The sequence below is a fragment of the Tachypleus tridentatus genome, chromosome 9 (assembly GCF_004210375.1).
Source record: "Tachypleus tridentatus isolate NWPU-2018 chromosome 9, ASM421037v1, whole genome shotgun sequence".
NCBI classification, from domain to species: domain Eukaryota; kingdom Metazoa; phylum Arthropoda; class Merostomata; order Xiphosura; family Limulidae; genus Tachypleus; species Tachypleus tridentatus.
The window spans coordinates 136172723-136196199 of NC_134833.1; the positions used below are offsets into that span (position 1 = coordinate 136172723).

Sequence of the window (23477 nt, forward strand, 5' to 3'; positions counted from 1 at the left end):
GTGGTTTCGATTTAAACAACTGAAATAATTTTGATATACATTTTCTTTAATGGTATGGAGGTCTTCGAGTAATTTACAAAAATCGTTTAATTTTCAAAATTTACAACTTCTTTACGACCTTCTTTACGCGTAACGTAATCAGGAGTAACCTAGGTCAAAATTTACACCTTTACGTCAACATTCTGCTAGCATATTTCTATGGTGCCCTTAAGAATAAAAATAAGACTACCTTGTGAAAGATAATTCAGTCAATTATGTAAACATTATTAATTACAAGAACTTCTTTACATAGATCAGGTAAGTTTTCTCTTATTCATTTTTATAAATAACATGCACTTTATCTGCCCTATTTTTTGTTTTAGACACTTGCTCTACATTATTCACCCTGCTTTGGAATAAAATAATCTTCCCTATTTTTAGCCCTGCTGTCTGCTCAGTTCACACGTTTATGTATATAGAGAGACATATGTTTATAAGCGATGATTCTGTTTCACAATCAGTTGATAAATGCAAAGCATCGGATGAAGCTATTTTATTTTGATTACAAATAGAATTAACGAAATTCACCTGGCTGATCTCTTTCTAGGACAACTTTGCCAAGTTGCTATCGATACAAAACAGCATATTTGGAAATTTTGAGATTGTCAAGCCAGGAAGGGTAAGCCCTGTTCCCAAACCTTTTTTTTTTTTTTGAGCAAACGAATTTTTAACTTATATCCTAATTGTTAGATAATATAATATTATATCCAACTAATTATAAAATAGTACAAGCTGCTGTTAAGAATTAACATGTTTATAATTAACTAAATATTCTGTGGAGTTCCCAGTTTTTTCCAACAAGTTTTACCTCATATTGACTATTAATAATGTTGTACAGTTATTTTCACTTCATCGTGGTTAATATTAATACCATAAATTTTGTTAACTTCGTAATAACTGTATATAATACATTACGATTTGTTTTCGTCATCATAACTATTAACAATACAGTATGGTTTGTTTCATCATGTCTCTTAACAATATAGTACGGTTTGCTTACTTCATCATAGCTATTAACAGTACAGTACGGTTTATATACTTCACCATAACTGTTAATAATACAATACTGCTTGTTTGTTTCATTATGACTGTTAACAACACAATACAATTTGTTCATATCATCATAACTGTTAACAATATAATACGCTTTGCTTACTTCATCATAGCTATTAATAATATAGTACGATTTGTTTAATTTATAATAACTGTTAATAATGCAATATTGTTTGCTTACTTTATCATAACTATTAACAATACAGTACGGTTTGTCTACTTTATATAGCTATTAACAATACAGTATGATTTATTTGTAGAATTATGAACTGTCAATAATGTTATAAGATTTTTTTTTGTTTACTCGTGTTTCTATTAATATTTAAACATGTGCTCGTTTAATTGATTTACATTATGCACAACTTTAAAATATTTATGTTATCGCATTAACTACAATTTAGTACTATAAAACTATATATAATGTTTAAGATTACACAATTATATTTTATTAAAACTTTCAATAAATGTAAGGCTATATGTTTAGGCGAAATAACGTTGCAATCTCATTTATAACGGGAAATAGAATTTTGCGATATTTTTAGTTGTGATACAAGTATAATTGTGTAATCTTAAACGTTGTGCTACCTTTTGCGTAAGGTATTATATTTCAAAATAATACAGTCCAGTACTTTTTCAGAGCTGATAAAATAAAGAGAATGACAATCCAAGACCTAATTTTAACGTTAATGTAAAAAAAAAAAAAAATGCCCGCTACAACTGCAAGACAATCTGTTATCGAGAGTACATAACATTTATTCTGACATGAAATCCAATGAAATGAACAATTAAATGTGTTTGTTATTGTATTATGTTTAATAATTTCTGTAAAGAAGCCACTGTCTGTTTACTTCATGGAAGGTAAAACATTATACATCATTAAAGTTGACTTTTAAATCTTGCATTGTTCTATATGTAACTATTATATACTAAAGATCGTTTACCACGGTTTCCACAAAATATTTCTTTGAAAGATAAATTAACTCCTAATATTTGTATGCCATTTAATTAACGATTTGTTTTCTTAAATTAATATCACAGCGCGTGCTAATTTCTTATTTAAAATTCTTATATGTTTATGTTCACTGTATACACAGATATCTCATTAAACAGTTGTTTTAGGTTTTTCTAAAGGAAGGTGAACTATTGAAGCTATCAAGAAAAGAGATGCAACCACGATGGTTTATCTTGGTAAGATTCTTTGCTGTTTGAAGTACTTATGTTAGGCTTAGTTTATCTTAATTAATAATAAAAAAGATATTTTATCCTACAGTTCACTAATAATGCAAAGAAAGAATAATTCTTTAGTTCTTGACCAGTTTACCTGTTTTATAAGATGACTCTTTATAGTAATATTATTTAAATAAGTTAACTCAGTTGGAGATAGAACACGGAATAAAAGATATTATAAAGTGATAAAATATTATGAAATAGTATTGTTAATTATACAATAACTACAGATATTGTGTTGAACTTATAATGAATAAAAGTTACTTTTATCAAAAAGTTATATATTCTATATGTGTATAGTTAGTAATAATGTTTATAAATATATGCATATTATTATTTTGTTGTGGTGGTCAGTAAAGTCATTGTTGATTAATTGAATTGTAACTTAGTTCAGTGTATAGTAACGATCATAAATGAAAATTTTCACTCATTTCAGGAAATAATACATGATATTGTATTATTGGTTTCTTGACTCAGTTTAGTGACAAATAAGCGCACTGGTCTATTTCGCGTCTTTTCTCTCTTTATGTTGTCGATAAATCACTATCGTTACAACTAAAGCTTTTAATATTAAGTTTCGATACATTGTCGAGAAATTACTACCGTTAAATAAGCCACGAAAACAAAACATCACTGGCAAAATAGCTCAGACAAAATAATTAAAAAGAATGTCCGCGTGGAAACAAGGTCAAAGTGTTCACAAAGATAAGGCTTTCCAGTAACTGGAGATGAAACAGTCATTCATACTATTCCATATAAAAATATATTGGTCATGTCGCCAGATGCAACACATGTTGATTTCTTTGTGATAAAACTATCGAAGCAAAGGCTGGGATACTGTCGTCATCGTACATTAGACTGATTATGGAAATTAGCGTGGAAGAGTGGTGTGCTGTGAACATGACAGCCTTACGCTGGAGCCTTTTTTGTTATGCAAGCTACGTCACATGACTATTACCAAGATGTACAGTCGTCAGATAGAGCATGACTGAGCAGAGCAACATGGCATGCAACTTTGTGGTGAAGCTACAAAATCATTTTAATATAATGTACTCAACTCTCTGTAGGTTCATCGTTACTAATGATGATTTTTTATATTCCGTACAGTGACTAGTACCTAGCACGTTAGCATAAATCTGTTCAAACAGTTAAATGCCTCGCATCTAGTATTATAAGTACAGTACTTATAATAGGAATGAGCCAAATGCGCAATATACGCAACACAAAATAAAATCTCAAACACGCTCCAAACTGAATGTAAACAAAACTTTATAAAAGTTTACACATACTGTTGAGTGGTCAGCACATGAACTGTAAAGTAACAAGTCACCAAAGTACTTGAAAAAATCGGTAGAAGTAAAACAAAAATTTCACAAAATCACAAATCTGTCAACCCGACAGATTGAGTGACTAACGTTGTTGGAAGGGCATAGCTCCCGTTTATCTTCATCTTATGCATATCTTAATGTACATAATTGAATTGCACTATCTTGATTAAAAGCGTTTTCCTTCGTTTATTTATAACCTGGGTTATATCAAGTAAAAACAATAACCATTTTGCAACAATAGTAACGAGCTAACAATACACTATAACCATATTCTATGATTATGAGCAAGCTCTGTAAATTGTCAAGTATCAAGCAGCCTTCATATCATGATTGCTTATGCGCACGAGCTACGTGATCAGCCTGCAGCTGTATCAAATAAATAAAAAAATATGTATTACACCAATTCCCTCGGTCTAGAATCTGACTATGATCTAACATTTGAAAGCAAAGTTTCCAGTTCTTTACATCTGACTCGAAGGTTCTGTGTTGGACAAAGCAATTTTATCGTAACAGTTGATTTCTAAGACGTGAGAACAAAAGCTATCTCTGCCAAAGTCTCTCACCCGGCTTTTCTCGAGTGCTCTGCACTGAAAACAAGAATGATAATCTGTACGATTTATCTTTGCATTGTTTTCAAACTAAATGTGACCTATTGACATCTAAGGCTGAACTTGAAAGGTGCGTTTTTTAAAACATGCCTTTCAAAGAAACAAAACAAGAGAAAAAGAGAAAACTTTTGTTGACTACCATAAAAAGCATTTGTTACAGCAAAAAGAGCATTACTGTAAGAATAACGTTATAAACAGTAATGTTGAAGATTCCAAACAAGCCTTAGACTTTAATCCAACTAAAGACTAGACGGAGGAAAAACTATTGAAAAAAATGTTAGCAAAGGTCAGAAAATGTCGAGAGATAGCTCTAAGAATACCTACAAGAAGGATAGGCCTAGAGCCCACTCCCTCTCGAGATATAGTACCAAAAAACAAACAAACATACTATGAGACAAGTGTAAAATATTTCTAAATATTAGAAAAAACTTTTGGTACTCCCATTCCTATTTTTTAAATTTTAATTTGTTTTTTTACATTTATATTAGTATTGGTCTGTTAGTTAAATCTGATCTCTGGCACACATTGTATGTTACTACTGATCTGCTATCTCAGCACAGTTAATAGTGGCAGATATAATGATAAAAATATATTGACACAGTTTAGTAACTACTAGCTTTCTTGTTAATATTGTTCTGTTATCTCATTACAGCATCTAGTAAATGTTATGTAGCTCAAATCAATGGTTCTTAAATGTTGTTAGTATGTTCTGTTGATTCAGTCCTGATTTTAGTTTGTGGAATATTTTTACTTATATTTTAACACATTTCATTGCACTAGTACTAATCTGTCAGTGACCAATACCGTGTATGACAATACTGATCTGTTGACAAAGTTCGGTGACTGATATATCACGACTTATCTTATTTCAGTGACTACTGCCTGTTACGTTGTTATTGCTGTTTTTGATTCCAATCAGTGATGAGTTGTTGAAGTAAAATTAGCATTCAATTGACTACTTAGTTCAGTGACTTGTACATTTGTTCTTAGCTTTCAAACTGTTGACTCAGTTCAAATAATAGTTCATTGGACTTTTATATTGATATATATGACTCAATTCATCGCATAGTACATATTATACCAGCATTGATATGTTGACTCGTCTGAGTTACTAATATCTAACATGTTTGTACTGATATGTTGAGTCAGTTTAGTTGATAATGTTAATATGTTAACATTGATACGTTGCATTAGTTTAATGATTGATACCTCGTGTGAGCTGTTTATTCTGCTCAGTGATTAGTATGTCTTATGTGACAGTATTGACTTGTTAATCCTATAAAGTAATTAGTTCCTTTTAGGGACTACTAGCGCAGATAGCCCTCGTGTAGCTTTGCACAAAATTCAAAACAAACAAGCAATAATTTCTATTATAAGTGGTATTACAGTATCAATCGTGCGACTTAATTCGTTGATAAGTCCTTCGAACGTTAACAATGATCTGTTTATTTAGTTCAGTTGTTTGAAACTTATGTTCGTATTGATTTAACTCAGCTCAACAACTAATATTTAGTATTTTAATATTAATCTGTTGACTGCCAAGTATTTCAGCTGCTACGGCAACTCCGAACCAAGTTCAAAATACAACTCTAATGCTTCTTCATTTTGTAACTTTCTCGTGAAGCCATTTTGGATCGAAAGTGAAACAATTTGTAAGTAGGTCAAATTCATGTCTTTAAAAACACATTAAAACACAGTACTGAGAACGAATTAACTCGTCCGTGGCACTGTGTTACCGATCGGCTTGGACGAGTTATCTCGTCTACGGCACTGATCAGGTTAATCTATTAATCCAGTTCCGTAGATAATGTTTAGCATTATAGAATTAATCTCTTGACACAGTTCTGTGACTAGAATTTATTGTTGTAGGATTAATCTACTGACGCAGTTCAATGACTAGTATTTAGCGTTGTAGTCTTAATCTCTTGACACAGTTCTCTGACTAATGTTTAGAATTATAGGATTAATCTCTTGACACAGTTCTGTGACTAGAATTTATTGTTGTAGTATTAATCTATAGATGCAGTTCTGTGTATAGTGTTTAGTATTATATAATTAATCTCTTGACACTGTTCTATGACTAGTGTTTAGTGTTTTAGTCTTAATCTCTTGACATAGTTCTGTGAATAGTATTTAGTGTTGTAGGATTAAGCTCTTGATTCAGTTCAATGACTAGTGTTAGTATTATAGCACTAATATCTTAACGCAGTTCTGTCACTAGTATTTTAGGATTAACCTTTACACAGTTCAGTGACTAGTATTTGACAGTGTAGGATTAATCTACTGACGCAGTTTAGTGACTAGTGTTTAGTATTTTAGGATTAACCTTTACACAGTTCAGTGACTAGTATTTAGTATTGTGGTATTAATCTCTTGACACAGTTCACTGTATAGCACCTGATACGTTACTTTTTTTTTCTGTTGGCTCATTTAAATCAATATCACCAATGTAATTAGTAATTTGTTGATTCTATGAATATTGATTGCTGAACTAATACCTAGTACCTGGTATGCTGGTTTGTTTTCTCAATTCAGAGATTAGTCCCATCAGTGTGATTACTGATCTACTAATTTTGCTTTGCTACACTAATGTTACTTTTTGGAGTGATAACTAGTACCAAGTATGTTAGTGTGCAGACATATTGCTGGTAAGTGAACATTTTCTGGTTGTATAATTTCAATCAGTTCACTAAGTAGTACTTTGTATGTTACTCTTGGTGTGTTGACTCAGTTCAGTAAGCAGTACCTTGCATGTTACTCTTGGTTTGTTGACTCAGTTCAGTAAGCAGTATCTTGCATGTTACTATTGGTGTATTGAATCAGTTCATTAAATAGTACATTGTATGTTACTATTGATGTATTGAATCAGTTCATTAAATAGTACATTGTATGTTACTATTGGTGTGTTGACTCAGTTCAGTAAGCAGTATCTTGCATGTTACTATTGGTGTATTGAATCAGTTCATTAAATAGTACATTGTATGCTACTATTGGTGTGCTGACTCAGTTCAGTAAGCAGCACCTTGTATGTTACTATTGATGTATTGAATCAGTTCATTAAATAGTACATTGTATGTTACTATTGGTGTGTTGACTCAGTTCAGTAAGCAGTATCTTGTATGTTACTATTGATGTATTGAATCAGTTCATTAAATAGTACTTTGTATGTTACTCTTGGTGTGTTGACTCAGTTCAGTAAGCAGTATCTTGCATGTTACTATTGGTGTATTGAATCAGTTCATTAAATAGTACATTGTATGTTACTATTGATGTATTGAATCAGTTCATTAAATAGTACATTGTATGTTACTATTGGTGTGTTGACTCAGTTCAGTAAGCAGTATCTTGCATGTTACTATTGGTGTATTGAATCAGTTCATTAAATAGTACATTGTATGCTACTATTGGTGTGCTGACTCAGTTCAGTAAGCAGCACCTTGTATGTTACTATTGATGTATTGAATCAGTTCATTAAATAGTACATTGTATGTTACTATTGATGTATTGAATCAGTTCATTAAATAGTACATTGTATGTTACTATTGGTGTGTTGTCTCAGTTCAGTAAGCAGTATCTTGCATGTTACTATTGGTGTATTGAATCAGTTCATTAAATAGTACATTGTATGCTACTATTGGTGTGTTGACTCAGTTCAGTAAGCAGTATCTTGCATGTTACTATTGGTGTATTGAATCAGTTCATTAAATAGTACATTGTATGCTACTATTGGTGTGCTGACTCAGTTCAGTAAGCAGCACCTTGTATGTTACTATTGATGTATTGAATCAGTTCATTAAATAGTACATTGTATGCTACTATTGGTGTGCTGACTCAATTCAGTAAGCAGCACCTTGTATGTTACTATTGATGTATTGAATCAATTCATTAAATAGTACATTGTATGTTACTATTGGTGTGTTGACTCAGTTCAGTAAGCAGTATCTTGCATGTTACTATTGGTGTATTGAATCAGTTCATTAAATAGTACATTGTATGCTACTATTGGTGTGCTGACTCAGTTCAGTAAGCAGCACCTTGTATGTTACTATTGATGTATTGAATCAATTCATTAAATAGTACATTGTATGTTACTATTGGTGTGTTGACTCAGTTCAGTAAGCAGTATCTTGTATGTTACTATTGATGTATTGAATCAGTTCATTAAATAGTACTTTGTATGTTACTCTTGGTGTGTTGACTCAGTTCAGTAAGCAGTATCTTGCATGTTACTATTGGTGTATTGAATCAGTTCATTAAATAGTACATTGTATGTTACTATTGATGTATTGAATCAGTTCATTAAATAGTACATTGTATGTTACTATTGGTGTGTTGACTCAGTTCAGTAAGCAGTATCTTGCATGTTACTATTGGTGTATTGAATCAGTTCATTAAATAGTACATTGTATGCTACTATTGGTGTGCTGACTCAGTTCAGTAAGCAGCACCTTGTATGTTACTATTGATGTATTGAATCAGTTCATTAAATAGTACATTGTATGTTACTATTGATGTATTGAATCAGTTCATTAAATAGTACATTGTATGTTACTATTGGTGTGTTGTCTCAGTTCAGTAAGCAGTATCTTGCATGTTACTATTGGTGTATTGAATCAGTTCATTAAATAGTACATTGTATGCTACTATTGGTGTGTTGACTCAGTTCAGTAAGCAGTATCTTGCATGTTACTATTGGTGTATTGAATCAGTTCATTAAATAGTACATTGTATGCTACTATTGGTGTGCTGACTCAGTTCAGTAAGCAGCACCTTGTATGTTACTATTGATGTATTGAATCAGTTCATTAAATAGTACATTGTATGCTACTATTGGTGTGCTGACTCAATTCAGTAAGCAGCACCTTGTATGTTACTATTGATGTATTGAATCAATTCATTAAATAGTACATTGTATGTTACTATTGGTGTGTTGACTCAGTTCAGTAAGCAGTATCTTGTATATTACTATTGGTGTATTGAATCAGTTCATTAAATAGTACATTGTATGCTACTATTGGTGTGCTGACTCAGTTCAGTAAGCAGCACCTTGTATGTTACTATTGATGTATTGAATCAGTTCATTAAATAGTACATTGTATGCTACTATTGGTGTGCTGACTCAGTTCAGTAAGCAGCACCTTGTATGTTACTATTGATGTATTGAATCAGTTCATTAAATAGTACATTGTATGTTACTATTGGTGTGTTGACTCAGTTCAGTAAGCAGTATCTTGCATGTTACTATTGGTGTATTGAATCAGTTCATTAAATAGTACATTGTATGCTACTATTGGTGTGTTGACTCAGTTCAGTAAGCAGTATCTTGTATATTACTATTGGTGTATTGAATCAGTTCATTAAATAGTACATTGTATGTTACTATTGGTGTGTTGACTCAGTTCAGTAAGCAGTATCTTGTATATTACTATTGGTGTATTGAATCAGTTCATTAAATAGTACCCTGTATGTTACTATTGGTGTGTTGACTCAGTTCAGTAAGCAGTATCTTGTATATTACTATTGGTGTATTGAATCAGTTCATTAAATAGTACATTGTATGTTACTATTGGTGTGTTGACTCAGTTCAGTAAGCAGTACCCTGTATGTTACTACTGGTGTGTTGACTCAGTTCAGTAAGCAGTACCCTGTATGTTACTATTGGTGTGTTGACTCAGTTCAGTAAGCAGTATATTGTATATTACTATTGGTGTATTGAATAAGTTCATTAAATAGTACATTGTATGTTGCTACTGTATGTTACCTTTTTAACAGTTCAACGACTGCTTAGTGAGCACAACTCCGATTCAACGATATCTTTACGTAATTCATCACAAACTTCCTCTGACTGGGATGAAAGTATCAATTCCTGAACAGCCAGGATATCAGAACGAGTTTAGTATCATCACTGTTCAGCGTTCCTACACAATAGTTGCCAGGTATGGATCTTCGTAAACAATATTTTATAAGAACCCTATAGCTGTATAGAATAATGGTCGAGTGAGTCCCATTACTGGAATTTAAATCTGCGAGTCCATCGTTCGCGTTTTATTACTACACTTTTGGAATTTTGGATGCATTATAAGAGTATCAATGAAATACTGCTATTCCAAAAGGCAATAATAGTCCAAGAGATCACGGTGGATACTTTTGACCAGCCGTCTTACCTCTTGTCTATCAATTTAAAGCCAAAACTGTCATCACATTTAGCATTGAGTAGCTTTACCTGAATGTCCGAAAAACAAACTAATGTAAAACTATAACATCTAATTATGTGTTCTTGAATTACCATTCTTGAAAAGACGGAAATGAATTTTTGTCCCTCTTTTGCCCTTTATAAGTAGAGAGTATAGGGCGAGTGAAAGACAGCTTTAGCAAGAAGCTAATCAGATATTGATAACAATATCATTATAATCGGCGGCACCAGATGCAACATCGATCTGGACAAGTATAAAAGCTTCTCATTTTATGAACAAATGTCGCACGAAATGAAAAACTCTCAAAATGTCAACAGCAAAACTGCAGAAACATAATCTAGTCATTAATCTTTAAAAAAATTCAGTTTTTTTCCCTATCTCTTTTCAATGGCCCAGCATGGTCAGGTTGGTTAAGGTGTTCGACTCGTAATCCGAGGGTCGCGGGTTCGAATCCCGGCCGCACCAAACATGCTCGCCCTCCCAGCCGTGGGAGCGTTATAATGTTACGGTCAATCCCGCTTTTCGTTGGCAAAAAGAGTAGCCCAATAGTTGGCGGTGGGTGGTGATGACTAGCTGCCTTCCTTCTAGACTTCCACTACCATATTAGGGATGGCTAGCGCAGATACCCATCGTGTACCTTTGTGCGAAATTCAAAAAACAAACAAACCCTTTTCAGTAAATGTTAATCAATAACTTATCTTCAATGATCACTATAAAAGCATGGATCGATCTAACGAATACGATAAACAATGAAATGTAAACCAAAAATAATTCTACCGAATACGATGTGTGATGATATATAAATTAAGGGAACTTCAACGATCATGATATAAATTAAAGTATAAGAAAGCAATATGAGACTCATAACAATATAAACTTTCCACAGGCTACTAGATAAGTTTAGGGTTCGTGAGATAAAAATAAAATTCCATATACATATATATGTCGGTTTCATATGTATTCCACTTACCACTAACACATAAAAAACAAAGACTACACGAAACAGACACTTATGTCGATCTACTGCACGTGGTTTTATTACTGTCGTGAAAATGAACAAATAGTTTTTCACAAATTAATTTTCAGGTTTGACTCAGCTTAATTCCTGAAAGGAAGTCGTTTTGATCAGTATCATTAGAGGAACATCAAATCACTGTTCTATTTACAAGACTAGATAAACTAATACATCTGGTACCTGGATAAATTAGTTTTTAACACAGCGGAACATGCGGACACTTGTTTGTTATAAACTAAGAGAGTTAAAACGAAATTAATTGTCTGGCTCTACAATCCTAAACTACTGAATTATATATAGGAGTAAAACCTTTCTGTTTTTATTATAGGTCACCAGAAATCAAGGAAGACTGGATTAAAGCGTTATCTAAAGCTATCAGAGAAAACGCCACCAAACGCAGATCTTTTCTTTTAGTGGTAATCGTCCCTTTTTGTAATTTCAATCGTATTTTTATTCTTACAATTAGATGTTATGATACAAAAATATTTGACTAGAGCTCTCGTTTTATTTGTATGACACAAATAACAGAATTATATGAACTTTCAGTGTGCACAATTAGCCATTTAATTGTAAAGTATCATACAGTACATTACTTGAAAGTTCTTTTATGGACATTAGGTAGTTTGGGACATGAAATTTGAAACACTTATTAAGATTTTGACTAAACTGCATGTAAATGGATACATGTTGTTGAACAGGAATCTTAAATCTTTTGTAAAAGTTGCATGAACTAAAAATGAAATAAGAGAATCGTATAAATTACGCTTATTTTTAGGAAGTAATTTTCATCCTAAATATCGATTTTTTAACTCTTTGTTTAGTTGCTATAAGTTATTTTCATTTGTCACTTTACCATATTAATGGTACTGGACTAAAACAGCGTTTCTAATCAGTAAAAAACTTCGAAAGGTTTTTATAAAAGGAGTTATAGTTGGGAATGCTAGTTGTTCGAACCACATCAAAATTAAATAAACTTATCTAATGATGATTAAGAAATTTGTAAAAGCAAATATTCATATTCAGACAGGTTAAACAGAACATTCGAATCAGTAATTGCGGAACTTGTGAAAGTGAGTAAAAAAGTACGTGTATTTTGTTCGTATGAGTTAGTTCTAGAAAAATACATATTGCAAAAATACTGATTCGCCTGACTTTGTCTCATAGACGTTTCTTTAGATCGGGCCCGGCATGGCCAAGTGTATTAAGGCGATCGACTCGTAATCCGAGGGTCGCGGGTTCGAATCCCGGTCGCACCAAACATGCTCACCCTTTCACCCGTGGGAGCGTTATAATGTGACGGTCAATCGCACTATTCGTTGGTAAAAGAGTAACCCAAAAGTTGGCGGTGGGTGGTAATGACTAGCTGCCTTCCCTCTAGTCTTATATTGCTAAATTAGGGACGGCTAGCGCAGATAGCCCTCGAGTAGCTTTGCGCGAAATTCAGAAAACAAACTTAGATTAGGAACGTGACCTATTTTTTGTCAAGAATTTAAAGTTTTTTTTTAATTTTAATTTCTTAATTTTATTAAACTCTATCAATATTTTTATTATAATTATTTAAGATATTTTTATAATTATTTAGATATCTGAGTTAACAGGTATATCATAATAACAGTTATCACAAATTTAGTATTTTGCTCATTATTTTATAGCATATATTCTAGTATAGTTAATCCCTCACTGTTATTTTGTTTCTGTTTATCTTTTATATTTATTTGGTCAACATTTTTTTTAAATTTTCGATTAAGTAACAAAAACTTGTTAATACATCAGAAAATTTATAGCATATCCACTAAAAATATTTTGACACACTACTATAGCTTGTAACATATACTAATTGACTATCTCATAATAAAATCACTCTAGGAACGAAATTCCGGTTTATTATAAAAAACAAAACAAATAATGTAAAGTATAAAAACAAATTACCTGCTTGTTTGCAACTATTTTAAATGTTCTTCCGAAATGAGGAATATTTTTATGCCTAGTAATCAACCTAACGAAACTAAGCCTAAATAGATATTTGTATGAAACTGAGACTCGAAGAATATTTTAAAATGCATTAATATAACTGACGCTTCAGTGATAAAACAGAAGTAAAACCTTTACATACAAAAATAAGAAGAAAAAGAAGATGAATATTTTGTGTGAAAACATTCAGAATTGTTCACTTCATATTAAAAAACTTAAGGGTAAAAGTTCAAATGCTAAAAGACTGCTAAGATAAGGAAAAATTTAGATGCTGTCATAAACAGAAAGTGGCAAAAGTAATAAAGACATTTGTGGTAATTAACAGTTCATATTAAAAACTAAAATGTTTGGTATTTTTTCCCCAAAGAGGGATCAATATATTTTAGGAACTTATGGTATTGAACACTTTTACATTTTACTGAAACTACATAAATTGCAACACGTTTACTAAAGTTTTAGATAATACAAGTAAGGAATACATTTGTCTTACCTCAATAGCCGTCTCCACTCACTCATTCCCCCCCCCCCACAATCCATCAGAATGTTGGTGGCGTGAAGTTATAATAGAATAACTGAAACTCTCAAACCTCAAGGCTCGGCATGGCCAGGTGTGTTAAGGCGTTTATATCCTACTCCGACGGTCGCGGGTTCGAATCCCGGTTGCACCAAACATAGTCGTTCCTTTTAGTGGGCGTTATAATGATACGGTAAATCCTCGAGTTCATTGGGAAAAGAGTAGCCCAAGAGTTGGCGGTGTGTGGCGATGACTAGCTGCCTTCCCTCTAGTCTTACACTGCTAAAGTAGGGACGGCTAACGCAGATAGCCCTCAAATAACTTTGAGCGAAATTCAAAAAACAAACAAAACCGATCACTACGATTTTGAATTAAAATACATTTTTCTTACGTTTTCTGCGTCTTTCACTAGCAATTGTGAAAGAAAACAGCTGAAAGTTTCGTTTAAATAAGTAATAATAAAATATGTAGGGTGGGTAATATGATTTTGCAAATCACGTGGAGATAAAATATTAGAAATTTATACAGTAGTTATTTAAAGGTTACAATTTCACTAAGTAGATTTGTTTCTAATTTTAATTTATTATTCTAATTTATTTCTTTACGTATTTCAGGATTTGCAAATATAATTATCATTTTACTGGATGGATTCAAATCACTTGCTAATATTAACTACTAATCTAAAGTCCCCTGCTGGTACAACGGTGAGTCTACAAATTTACAACACTAAAATTAGGGGGTCGATTTCCCTCGGTGGATTCAGCAGATAGCCCGATGTAGCTTTGCTATAAGAAAACACACACATTAATTTAAAAACAATTTTACTTTCTAAATATTTTCTATGCGTAGTACATAGGCCTACTTCTGAAAAGCGAATTTCAAGCCATGAAGCTGGTCAGAATTAGCACATAGTTTTTTCTTTTCTGTGCTTATAGAAAGATGACGATGATATGGAGGACGAAGCTGAATCAAATCTACAAATTGGTAACGAGGCCCCAGTTTGGATCCCAGACAAGAGGGTGTCGATGTGCCAGATATGTACCAGAGACTTTAAGGTCACCCACCGCCGACACCACTGTCGGTGCTGCGGCAAGGTAAAACATCCACTCTTCAATTTTACGTAAATTTAACCATTTTTCAAAGCTTCGTGTACTAAGAAAGATAACGTATGACTTATGGCAGTTTCTAAGAATGGTCGTGCTTGCAGAACTTTCAGAATATTATAAGGTTATACCTATCAGATCAGATAAATCAATACTGTAGTTCGAACTGTTAAAAATTTTCTAAGTATGAAACAAAAATATGCCATCCTGACATACCTGGCAACATCACAAACATAAAAGTACCTCGGAATACTACACATAAACACACGAGACCCACATGTAAAGACGCTGATTAACACATTGAGCAATCTTAATCCACTCGTGGCAGGTATTTAAGTTTGAGTAACCAGGGTTAATCAGGAGTTGTTTTTATCCTTTTCACCCCTTCTTTAGATTTTGTAATTAAAAAGACTTCGGACGCTTGGCTATGTTTTTCCTATTATGAAATTTCAATACTGAGTTACCGAAATCAAATAAGAGAAGAAATCGAAAAGAGAGATCGTAAAATTGTTCCTCTTTCCATTGTACGTGTACTGAGAATGAAGATCAAGGATCACAAAGAGATCACTCAGTGCGCGCCTGCACCTTGAGGCTGCGCACTCACTCTGAAAAAAAAAAAAAAAAGACGTAACGAAATAAAACTACTGAAAGAGGAAAGCTGGAATTCCTTATGATCACAACTAACGGGCCTCAAACCCTGTTGGTCACACTTGAAACGATACACAAACAGCTATAAACTGTACATAACATAACCAGCATTCATACATGGTAATAATTTCGCAAACGCAAGTACTTAGAAAACTGAGACTTTTAGCATCCAATTAAAAAAAGACATTCAGATCACATGATGAACTAAATATGAATCATCATTAGGTTACTGAACGTGTTATACAGAACACACAGATATACGAATCAAATTTTCCGCTAAACAATAATAACACAAAACAAACAGATGAAGACCAAGATTGTCAAACAAGAAAAGTCACAAGTCTCGTTTCCAAATACGTCATCACTTCCGTAAAACAAGTGAAAAACAACGTCCATCCTACTCAGAAAAGAAATTAATAGATTGTTTAACGACTTAACAGGTCCGGCATAGCCAGATGATTAAGGTACCCGACTTGTAATTCGAGGGTCGCAGGTTCGAACGCCTGTTGTACCAGACATGTTCGCCCTTTCAGCCGTGGGGCATTATAATGTGACTGCCTAAGAGTTGGCAGTGGGTGGTGATTACTAGATGCCTTCCTTCTAGTCTTACACTGCGAATTTAATGACGGTTAACGTAGATAGCCCTCGTGTAACTTTGCGCGAAATTCAAACCACCTTAAAAGCTTTTTAAATTTACCATTAAATTCTGGATACATCTCAATCTCCTGGAAGAAAGCCAATGTTAAAATGTTTCTTAAAGAAGGTAAGCCAAACAATATACCGGGAAGCTGTTGACGAATAAGTCTGACCAACTACACAGGTAAAGCTTTAGAAATACTTTCTCTACACTATAGTATATGACAGTTTTATTTGAAAATCTAAATAATTATCTTTTGTTGTAAAAATTCCACACAGGTTTATTAAATTACTTTAGAATCCAATTAACAAGACATATTATTTTTACCTACTGATATCACAATAGTATCAGTAAATAATTCTCTTACGTTGCCCAGTGGGTTACCACCGTTAGATCTCGCATTTTAAATGTTTCCTTTTCGTCATAGTCCACACAGATGAACTTTGATAAGACAAATTATGCTCCTTATCTGTATTAAATTGTGAAACTTACTTTAAAATATTGCTCATTGTGTCTAACTTCACGTTTTCTTTCGCTAACTATTTCTTCTGACTGAATTGTACTTTACTTCATTCAATTTGCAGTCTGTCGCTTGGTCGCCTATATTTATACTTACCCAACTGATGTCTCGAACTTTCTATAAACTACGCGAGCGGCGCGGTGTAAGGTAACAATACTTAGAGTAACGTGACATCAACAATATTCGTAACGCAAACACATCGTACAATTCGTACAGAGTTACATAACAAAATGTGTCAAAGCTATCATTTTACAAACAATCCATCTTCAACACTCCTGTCTTAAAACTAAATAATCATCAGATATTAAATCACAAAATAAACTAAATAATATTATCATACTAAACAATCGTGTATACACAATAGTAACAGATTAGCCACCTTCCTGGAAAAATACTTTAAAATTACCTGAAGATCAAGATAGTTTTAGAAATTTTCGGTAAACCAAACCATTTAAGTAGACGAGCTAAAACAGCAGCCAATAACTTGAATAAAAACGAATGTACTGCTACATGCTTTTACAAAAGGGAGAAAGCTTTCGACACTGTATGGCACAAATGGAACTATCGTGAGGTGTTATTTGCTAGTTGTCTAACCTTCTGGAAAATAGAAAATGTATAGTTAATGTGGAGGGAACTTACTCTGAGTATTTTACTCTAGAGGCGGGTGTCCACAAGGGTGGGTTAGTTGGTCCTATTCTATTTATTAGGTATATAAGTAATATATCATTACTGATCACTTTTTGGGCTCTTAATTCGCTGGTAGTGTGGCACCTAAGAGATCTCTCCCCCCCCCTCCATCGACGGTACTAACTTACAGTCCATATTAAGTCAAATCGTCGAATACCGTCAAGAATATACAGGGTGGCCCGTAAGTCTCTACCCATCCATATGTATCCAGTGTATATGTGTGCTGTCCCTCATTCTCGCTGCATAATATTATGCGACGTACTTGTCACAATACGTTCTTCAAGTGTAAACGGGCTTACATCGGCCATATTTCTCTGAAAAAAACAGAAACAAATTTATAATACATGCGTAATTGAATATAACATAATAACATATGGATGGGTAGGGACTTACGGGCCACCCTGTAAATTAAACATAGACGTTCCAAAAACGCAATTTGTTCAGTTTCTTTTCAAAATCCATTAAAACGCGAAGATATCCTCCAATCCTTCTTCACACTTCAATATCAGCAAAAGTCTTAGCCTTAATTTGTCAGGTTAAAACAAAGAAACCATACCACAAAAATATACACACAGTATATATGTATACGTCCAATAGTAAAACACGTTCCCCCAGTATGGATTAACAAACACAAGTCTTACAACAGCCTACAGCTTCCAAGTAGAAAAGCGGCAGAACATAAATAGCCCTTTGTGTAGCTAGCTTTGTGCTTAACTTCAAAAAAACAGCTTACAAAGTACCTAGATTTATAAATTCTGTATTCATGCATAACTATTCAAATATGCAACTTCTGCTTATCAGACTCCGAGATAGTTCGTTAAAGTGTTTCAAGAAAAACCTGAATAAAAATGGTTTATCATGCTCAATAGATCGCTATGTCATACATGATGAAAATGCGCCTAAATTCTGATTGTTTATTTGTTTAGAACTAAGTACAAAGCTACACATTGGGCTATCTGTGCTCTGCCTACCACGGGTATTGAAACCCGGATTTTAGCGGTGTGAATCCGTAGATATACCGTTGTGCCACTAGGGAACTGTATTAAAGAATCGCAAGTGTATTGAAAAGGATTTTTATATGAAATATACTCTTAACAATATAAATAAATTTAGGGCATTCGCACAAACAAATGAAGTTATGATGATGGAGTTTAGCTACGTTTTGTATACTACCTGTAATAAGAACATGGATACGACCTTGAAAGAAGTCAGGGTGAGCACTTGGACAGTTGGGCACAAACCATGATCCTCATTTGTGACGGAATTAGTAATTTCTGGATACACACCTGGAAAGTATAGTCAACTTAATAAACTGTCAAGGTGTAAGAAAGAGTTGAGAAATGCACCTGATCTCTAAAATAGACCTAAAACCCGACAAGGGACATGAATAAAGCAGCTAGAAACAATACATTTTAACAGTGAACCGTAACTGTATTATATAGCGAGATAAACAAAAGTAATTTTAAAATCCTGATTTTGTTTCTTACTATAACTATTTTAACAATGTGTATACAATGGTTTCGTATGTTGGATTTTGTAATATAACTACTTTAACAATATGCGTACAATAGTTTTATATAGTGGGTTTAATGTTATTTTCATTCTTCAACAGAACTTTAAGCTTAATGTTATTTCTTATTGGTTTTTGTATTCATTCTCAATTTTACTTCGTTCACAACTAGAACAAGAGAGAGTACCAGTAAACAACACAGGAACTTTGTGGCCTTATTCACACAGAGGATTAGAATACTAATAAACAACACAGGAACTTTGTGGCCTTATTCACACAGAGGATTAGAATACTAATAAACAACACAGGAACTTTGTGGCCTTATTCACACTGAGGATTAGAATACTAATAAACAACACAGGAACTTTGTGGCCTTATTCACACAGAGGATTAGAATACTAATAAACAACACAGGAACTTTGTGGCCTTATTGACATAGAGGATTAGAATACTAATAAATAATACAGGGACTTTCTAGCCTTATTCACACCGAGGATGAGAGTACCAATAAATAACGCAGGAACATTGTAGCCTCTTCACACCGAGGATGAGAGTACCAATAAATAACGCAGGAACGTTGTATCCTTATTCACACAGAAGATTAGAGTATAAATAGCACATGAATTTGTATAGCCTTATTCATAACTCACACACAATAAATACCTCGTGAACATTTGTTATCAAACATCTCCTACGAATGTATTCTGTTCATTACGTGACTTTCTTCATACTGAAAATGACTGAATTTGTAATAGTGGGATATTTTTGTAAGAACATTGTCCTATGTATATCATATATCACATATTTCTCTACAGGTTGTATGTTCTGCTTGCTCAGCAAACAGATATCCTTTGAATTATCTCCACAACAGAATGGCCAGAGTTTGTGACAAATGTCTCATGGTCTTACAACAAGGTTCGTGTATTTTAAGTCAACCCTTTCAATATACCTATGTAAATCAATTGAAATCCAAAATACACGTATATGTAGTAGTTTAATATTTTATAAAGCCTAATTAGTGATAAAAATGTAATTTTAGTTTTCTACCAATTACTTTATAGAATCCTCGCAAGAGCATGTGTCAATACGCAGTGTTATGGAAAAATTAGAAGTTTCACCAAGCTTCGGTTCTAGCGAAGTTGACAGTGACTCTCTTCTCATGAATTCTAAAAAGCATGTCAGAAATAGACCTTGTGTTCTGAAAGAGGTACTTACAGTTCAAATTATAAACTTTTAATTAGAAAAACTCACTGATAAATTTATCTATTTATTAAATAAATATTTAAAAAGAAAACACTCCTTTCTATCGTAACTAGTATCACTTTGATTAAGCCTAAACTTGTTCTTCACCTTAATTTTAAAAACAATAATAGCAGTGTATTTGCTCTTAAAATCAGCAAATAATATCCCCTCACCTTTCCATTTTTCATGAAGAATCTTAAAGTTACTATCTACCCTGTATGATGGATGCGCTTGCGCACAAAACTTTTTGCTGCCACCTTTGGAATGCTCCCCCGCTGGTAAGACTAGGATTTACACCACTAAAAAAAATCAGGGGTCGACTCCCCTCGGTGGACACAGCAGATAACCAGATGTAGCTTTGCTATAAGAAAACACACACATTTTATTTTATTTTTTTTTTTTGCTAGAATCCACGGAAATATTTCGCGAACTCTTTTTTGGGTTTGGGAACCACTGTTCTAATAAATCAGATTTGATAATTATATAGGTAATGTTACAATGAACGTGTTTCCCTGGTGAGGTTGTAGCAATAAGTTATATGATCATTTTAATAAATATTTGTTTACAAAATCATCTAATTCTAACAATTAACTAATAACTAATTTTTGTAAACAAATATATTGTAATTTTTAACTAGCTTTATCCTTCATTTCGCCTACTAATCCGCTACCGTCTTTAAGAAAGTCCTGAAAAGAAGAACTATTTCTTTGGTAACAGTTGTTGGGTTTGTTTTGTTTTTGAATTTCGCACAAAGCTACACGAGGGCTATTTGTGCTAGCCGTCCCTAATTTAGCAGTGTAAGACTAGAGGGAAGGCAGCTAGTCATCACCACCCACCGCCAACTCTTGGGTTACTCTTTTACCAACGAATAGTGGGATTGACCGTTACATTATAACGCCCCCACGGCTGAAAGGGCGAGCATGTTTGGTGCGACGGGGATGCGAACCCGCGACCCTCGGATTACGAGTCGCACGCCTTAACGCGCTTGGCCATGCCAGGCCTAATTGTTGGGACTCGTTATTCATTCGATTTACAGCAATAGAATCCAGGCTCGATTCTTAGCTGTGCACAAAGTTCAAAAGACAGACTGTGTAGTTTTGCATTAAAACAAACAAGGAAATAAAAACTTGTGGCAGCACTGAACAAATTCAAATATTTATTGTATTTACTGATTTTTTTTACAATTAATCAAAGGGATAAACAATAGAGATAAAGTATTTTTAAAAGAGTATAAAATTAGGTCTTATATAGTGAGTTCAAAACTGTTTGAATTAAAAGTTTTAACGTACATTATTGTTGTTTTTATTTTAACAAAATACACAAGGAACTAAAATTATGCATTAAATCGGCGTTTTAAAGCAGTGACAGAGACGTTTATTATGTTTCTAAGTGAATTTTGTGTTGAGGTAAACGTTGCTTTTAAATACCATTCTACAGGTACCAGCAAGTGATAAAGACATCACTAAAAAGGGCTATCTATATCGAATGAGACAAAATAAAACCTGGAAAAAATACTGGTTTCTCGTCAAGGATAAAGTTCTATACATGTACAGAGCCTGCGAGGTGAGTCAGATATAAATAACGCCAGTTTTATGGAGTGAAAATATATTGATATTCTTAAAATGTAGGAGTGAAAGTAACAACAACGCTATATTCACACTTTGATACCTAATGTATAATAAAGGAGTATATAACTTCACATTCTTTTTACATAGCTTACGCTGAACGCTAGGTGGATTAGTAACGGCTTGGACTGTAAAAATAGTTCAGGTTTATTAATGAAAATTCATCCTAACCCCTTACCCTTTAAATATTTTGTGATTTTAAAGAAAAAACGTTATACAGGTGTTACTTTCTTATTATAAAAATATAGTATATTACTTAACAGTCGTTTATTGTTGATAAATATTTAGCCTTTTATACTTAAATAATAGATTGTATCTATAAAGCTACGCTGAATTATCAAATTAGAACAAAGGGCGTGTAAACACAACACTTAACAAATTCCACAGACTTAAGTGAAATCAAATAGAAACAAAATATAATAATTGGCCTATGTTGCTCTTTACACGATATAAAATCATTACACGTGATGCATTAAAAAATTAGTTATTAAGTTGTGACACATTTTTATTTGCGTATATATAAATACATACATAAAAATATTTTAAGGAAAATATTTTGTTTAACACTAGTTGTTAAAAAATGAAAGCTTTAAAATTTTAAAGTTCACAAAGTTTATTTTTTAAAAAACACATTTTTTAAAGAAATTGAAATATACTGCTATAAATGTAAATATTTACTTAACCAACACGGAAAAGCTGTGATTTTAAGGTATGGTTTATTTATACTCGTTTTTGACCAATAAAAACACCGCTGCAGTAATTTCAACTGTTGGCGAACTTTGTCACTATATTATAGAATAGTCATCAGAATAAAACTCCAATAATGGTCAGATTTCTCACATTATATCAACTCACGAACCGATGAATGAAATTTAGTTACTAAGTTATTTTTCATGGGTCATCACTGATGAAACAAAGCATTTTGAACACCATTAAAGTATATTCTAAGTTTTGATGTAATAATAAGACTTTACCTTTGAACAACAGATATGGCTATATAACAGTTCTGTGCTGCAATAGAAAAAAATGAATAATTTCAAACACGTGATGAAACAAAAAATGTTAATAAAATCAGGCAACAAGTTGAAAGATTCAATTAGGTACAGTGATAAGACAAGTGACAGGTGGAGAGCTGGATAAACTTTAGCGTCATCTCTTATCGATTTTGTTAACTAATAGATATAAGTAAAAAACAAAAATGCGAATGCGAAGGTGGTAAAATAAAGAATTTAGACTTTTAGAGAAAAATCACCTTTAAAAACTACAGTAGTAAATTATTTACCTGACGACGTTTCGAAGGAACGCTCCTTTTCAAGCCAAAACGATATACACATATTCATATACAGATACACAAACCACAAATTTATTATTTGTACTAGTTTATCCATAAGAATAAAATATCTTTAAGTGTTTGTTTTTACTACTAATAATACCTATTTTATATGTAAAATTCTTTTGTTGAAACGTCGTCTCTGAACAGTTGGGTGAATGATTTTAAAACTTTTTCAGATTAATTTACCTACCCAATCCAACATAGACATTCAGTTTTAACAGCA

The 23477-nt window shown here is 32.8% G+C and overlaps 1 protein-coding gene across 7 annotated transcripts in view; it reads left to right on the top strand.

The window, feature by feature from the left end:
- Positions 1-23477, top strand: part of LOC143226451 (uncharacterized) — a 66723-nt gene that overhangs the window by 37478 nt on the left and 5768 nt on the right. For 6 of the 7 annotated variants that reach the window (XM_076457436.1, XM_076457440.1, XM_076457439.1 and 3 more), the window contains 8 exons: positions 587-658; positions 2212-2280; positions 10028-10191; positions 11793-11880; positions 14885-15043; positions 19870-19969; positions 20116-20261; positions 21734-21859. In XM_076457436.1, coding sequence (XP_076313551.1) covers positions 587-658; positions 2212-2280; positions 10028-10191; positions 11793-11880; positions 14885-15043; positions 19870-19969; positions 20116-20261; positions 21734-21859 — 924 coding nt within the window. The remainder of the gene's footprint in view (positions 1-586; positions 659-2211; positions 2281-10027; positions 10192-11792; positions 11881-14884; positions 15044-19869; positions 19970-20115; positions 20262-21733; positions 21860-23477) is intronic. The other variant, XM_076457442.1, reaches the window with a different exon arrangement.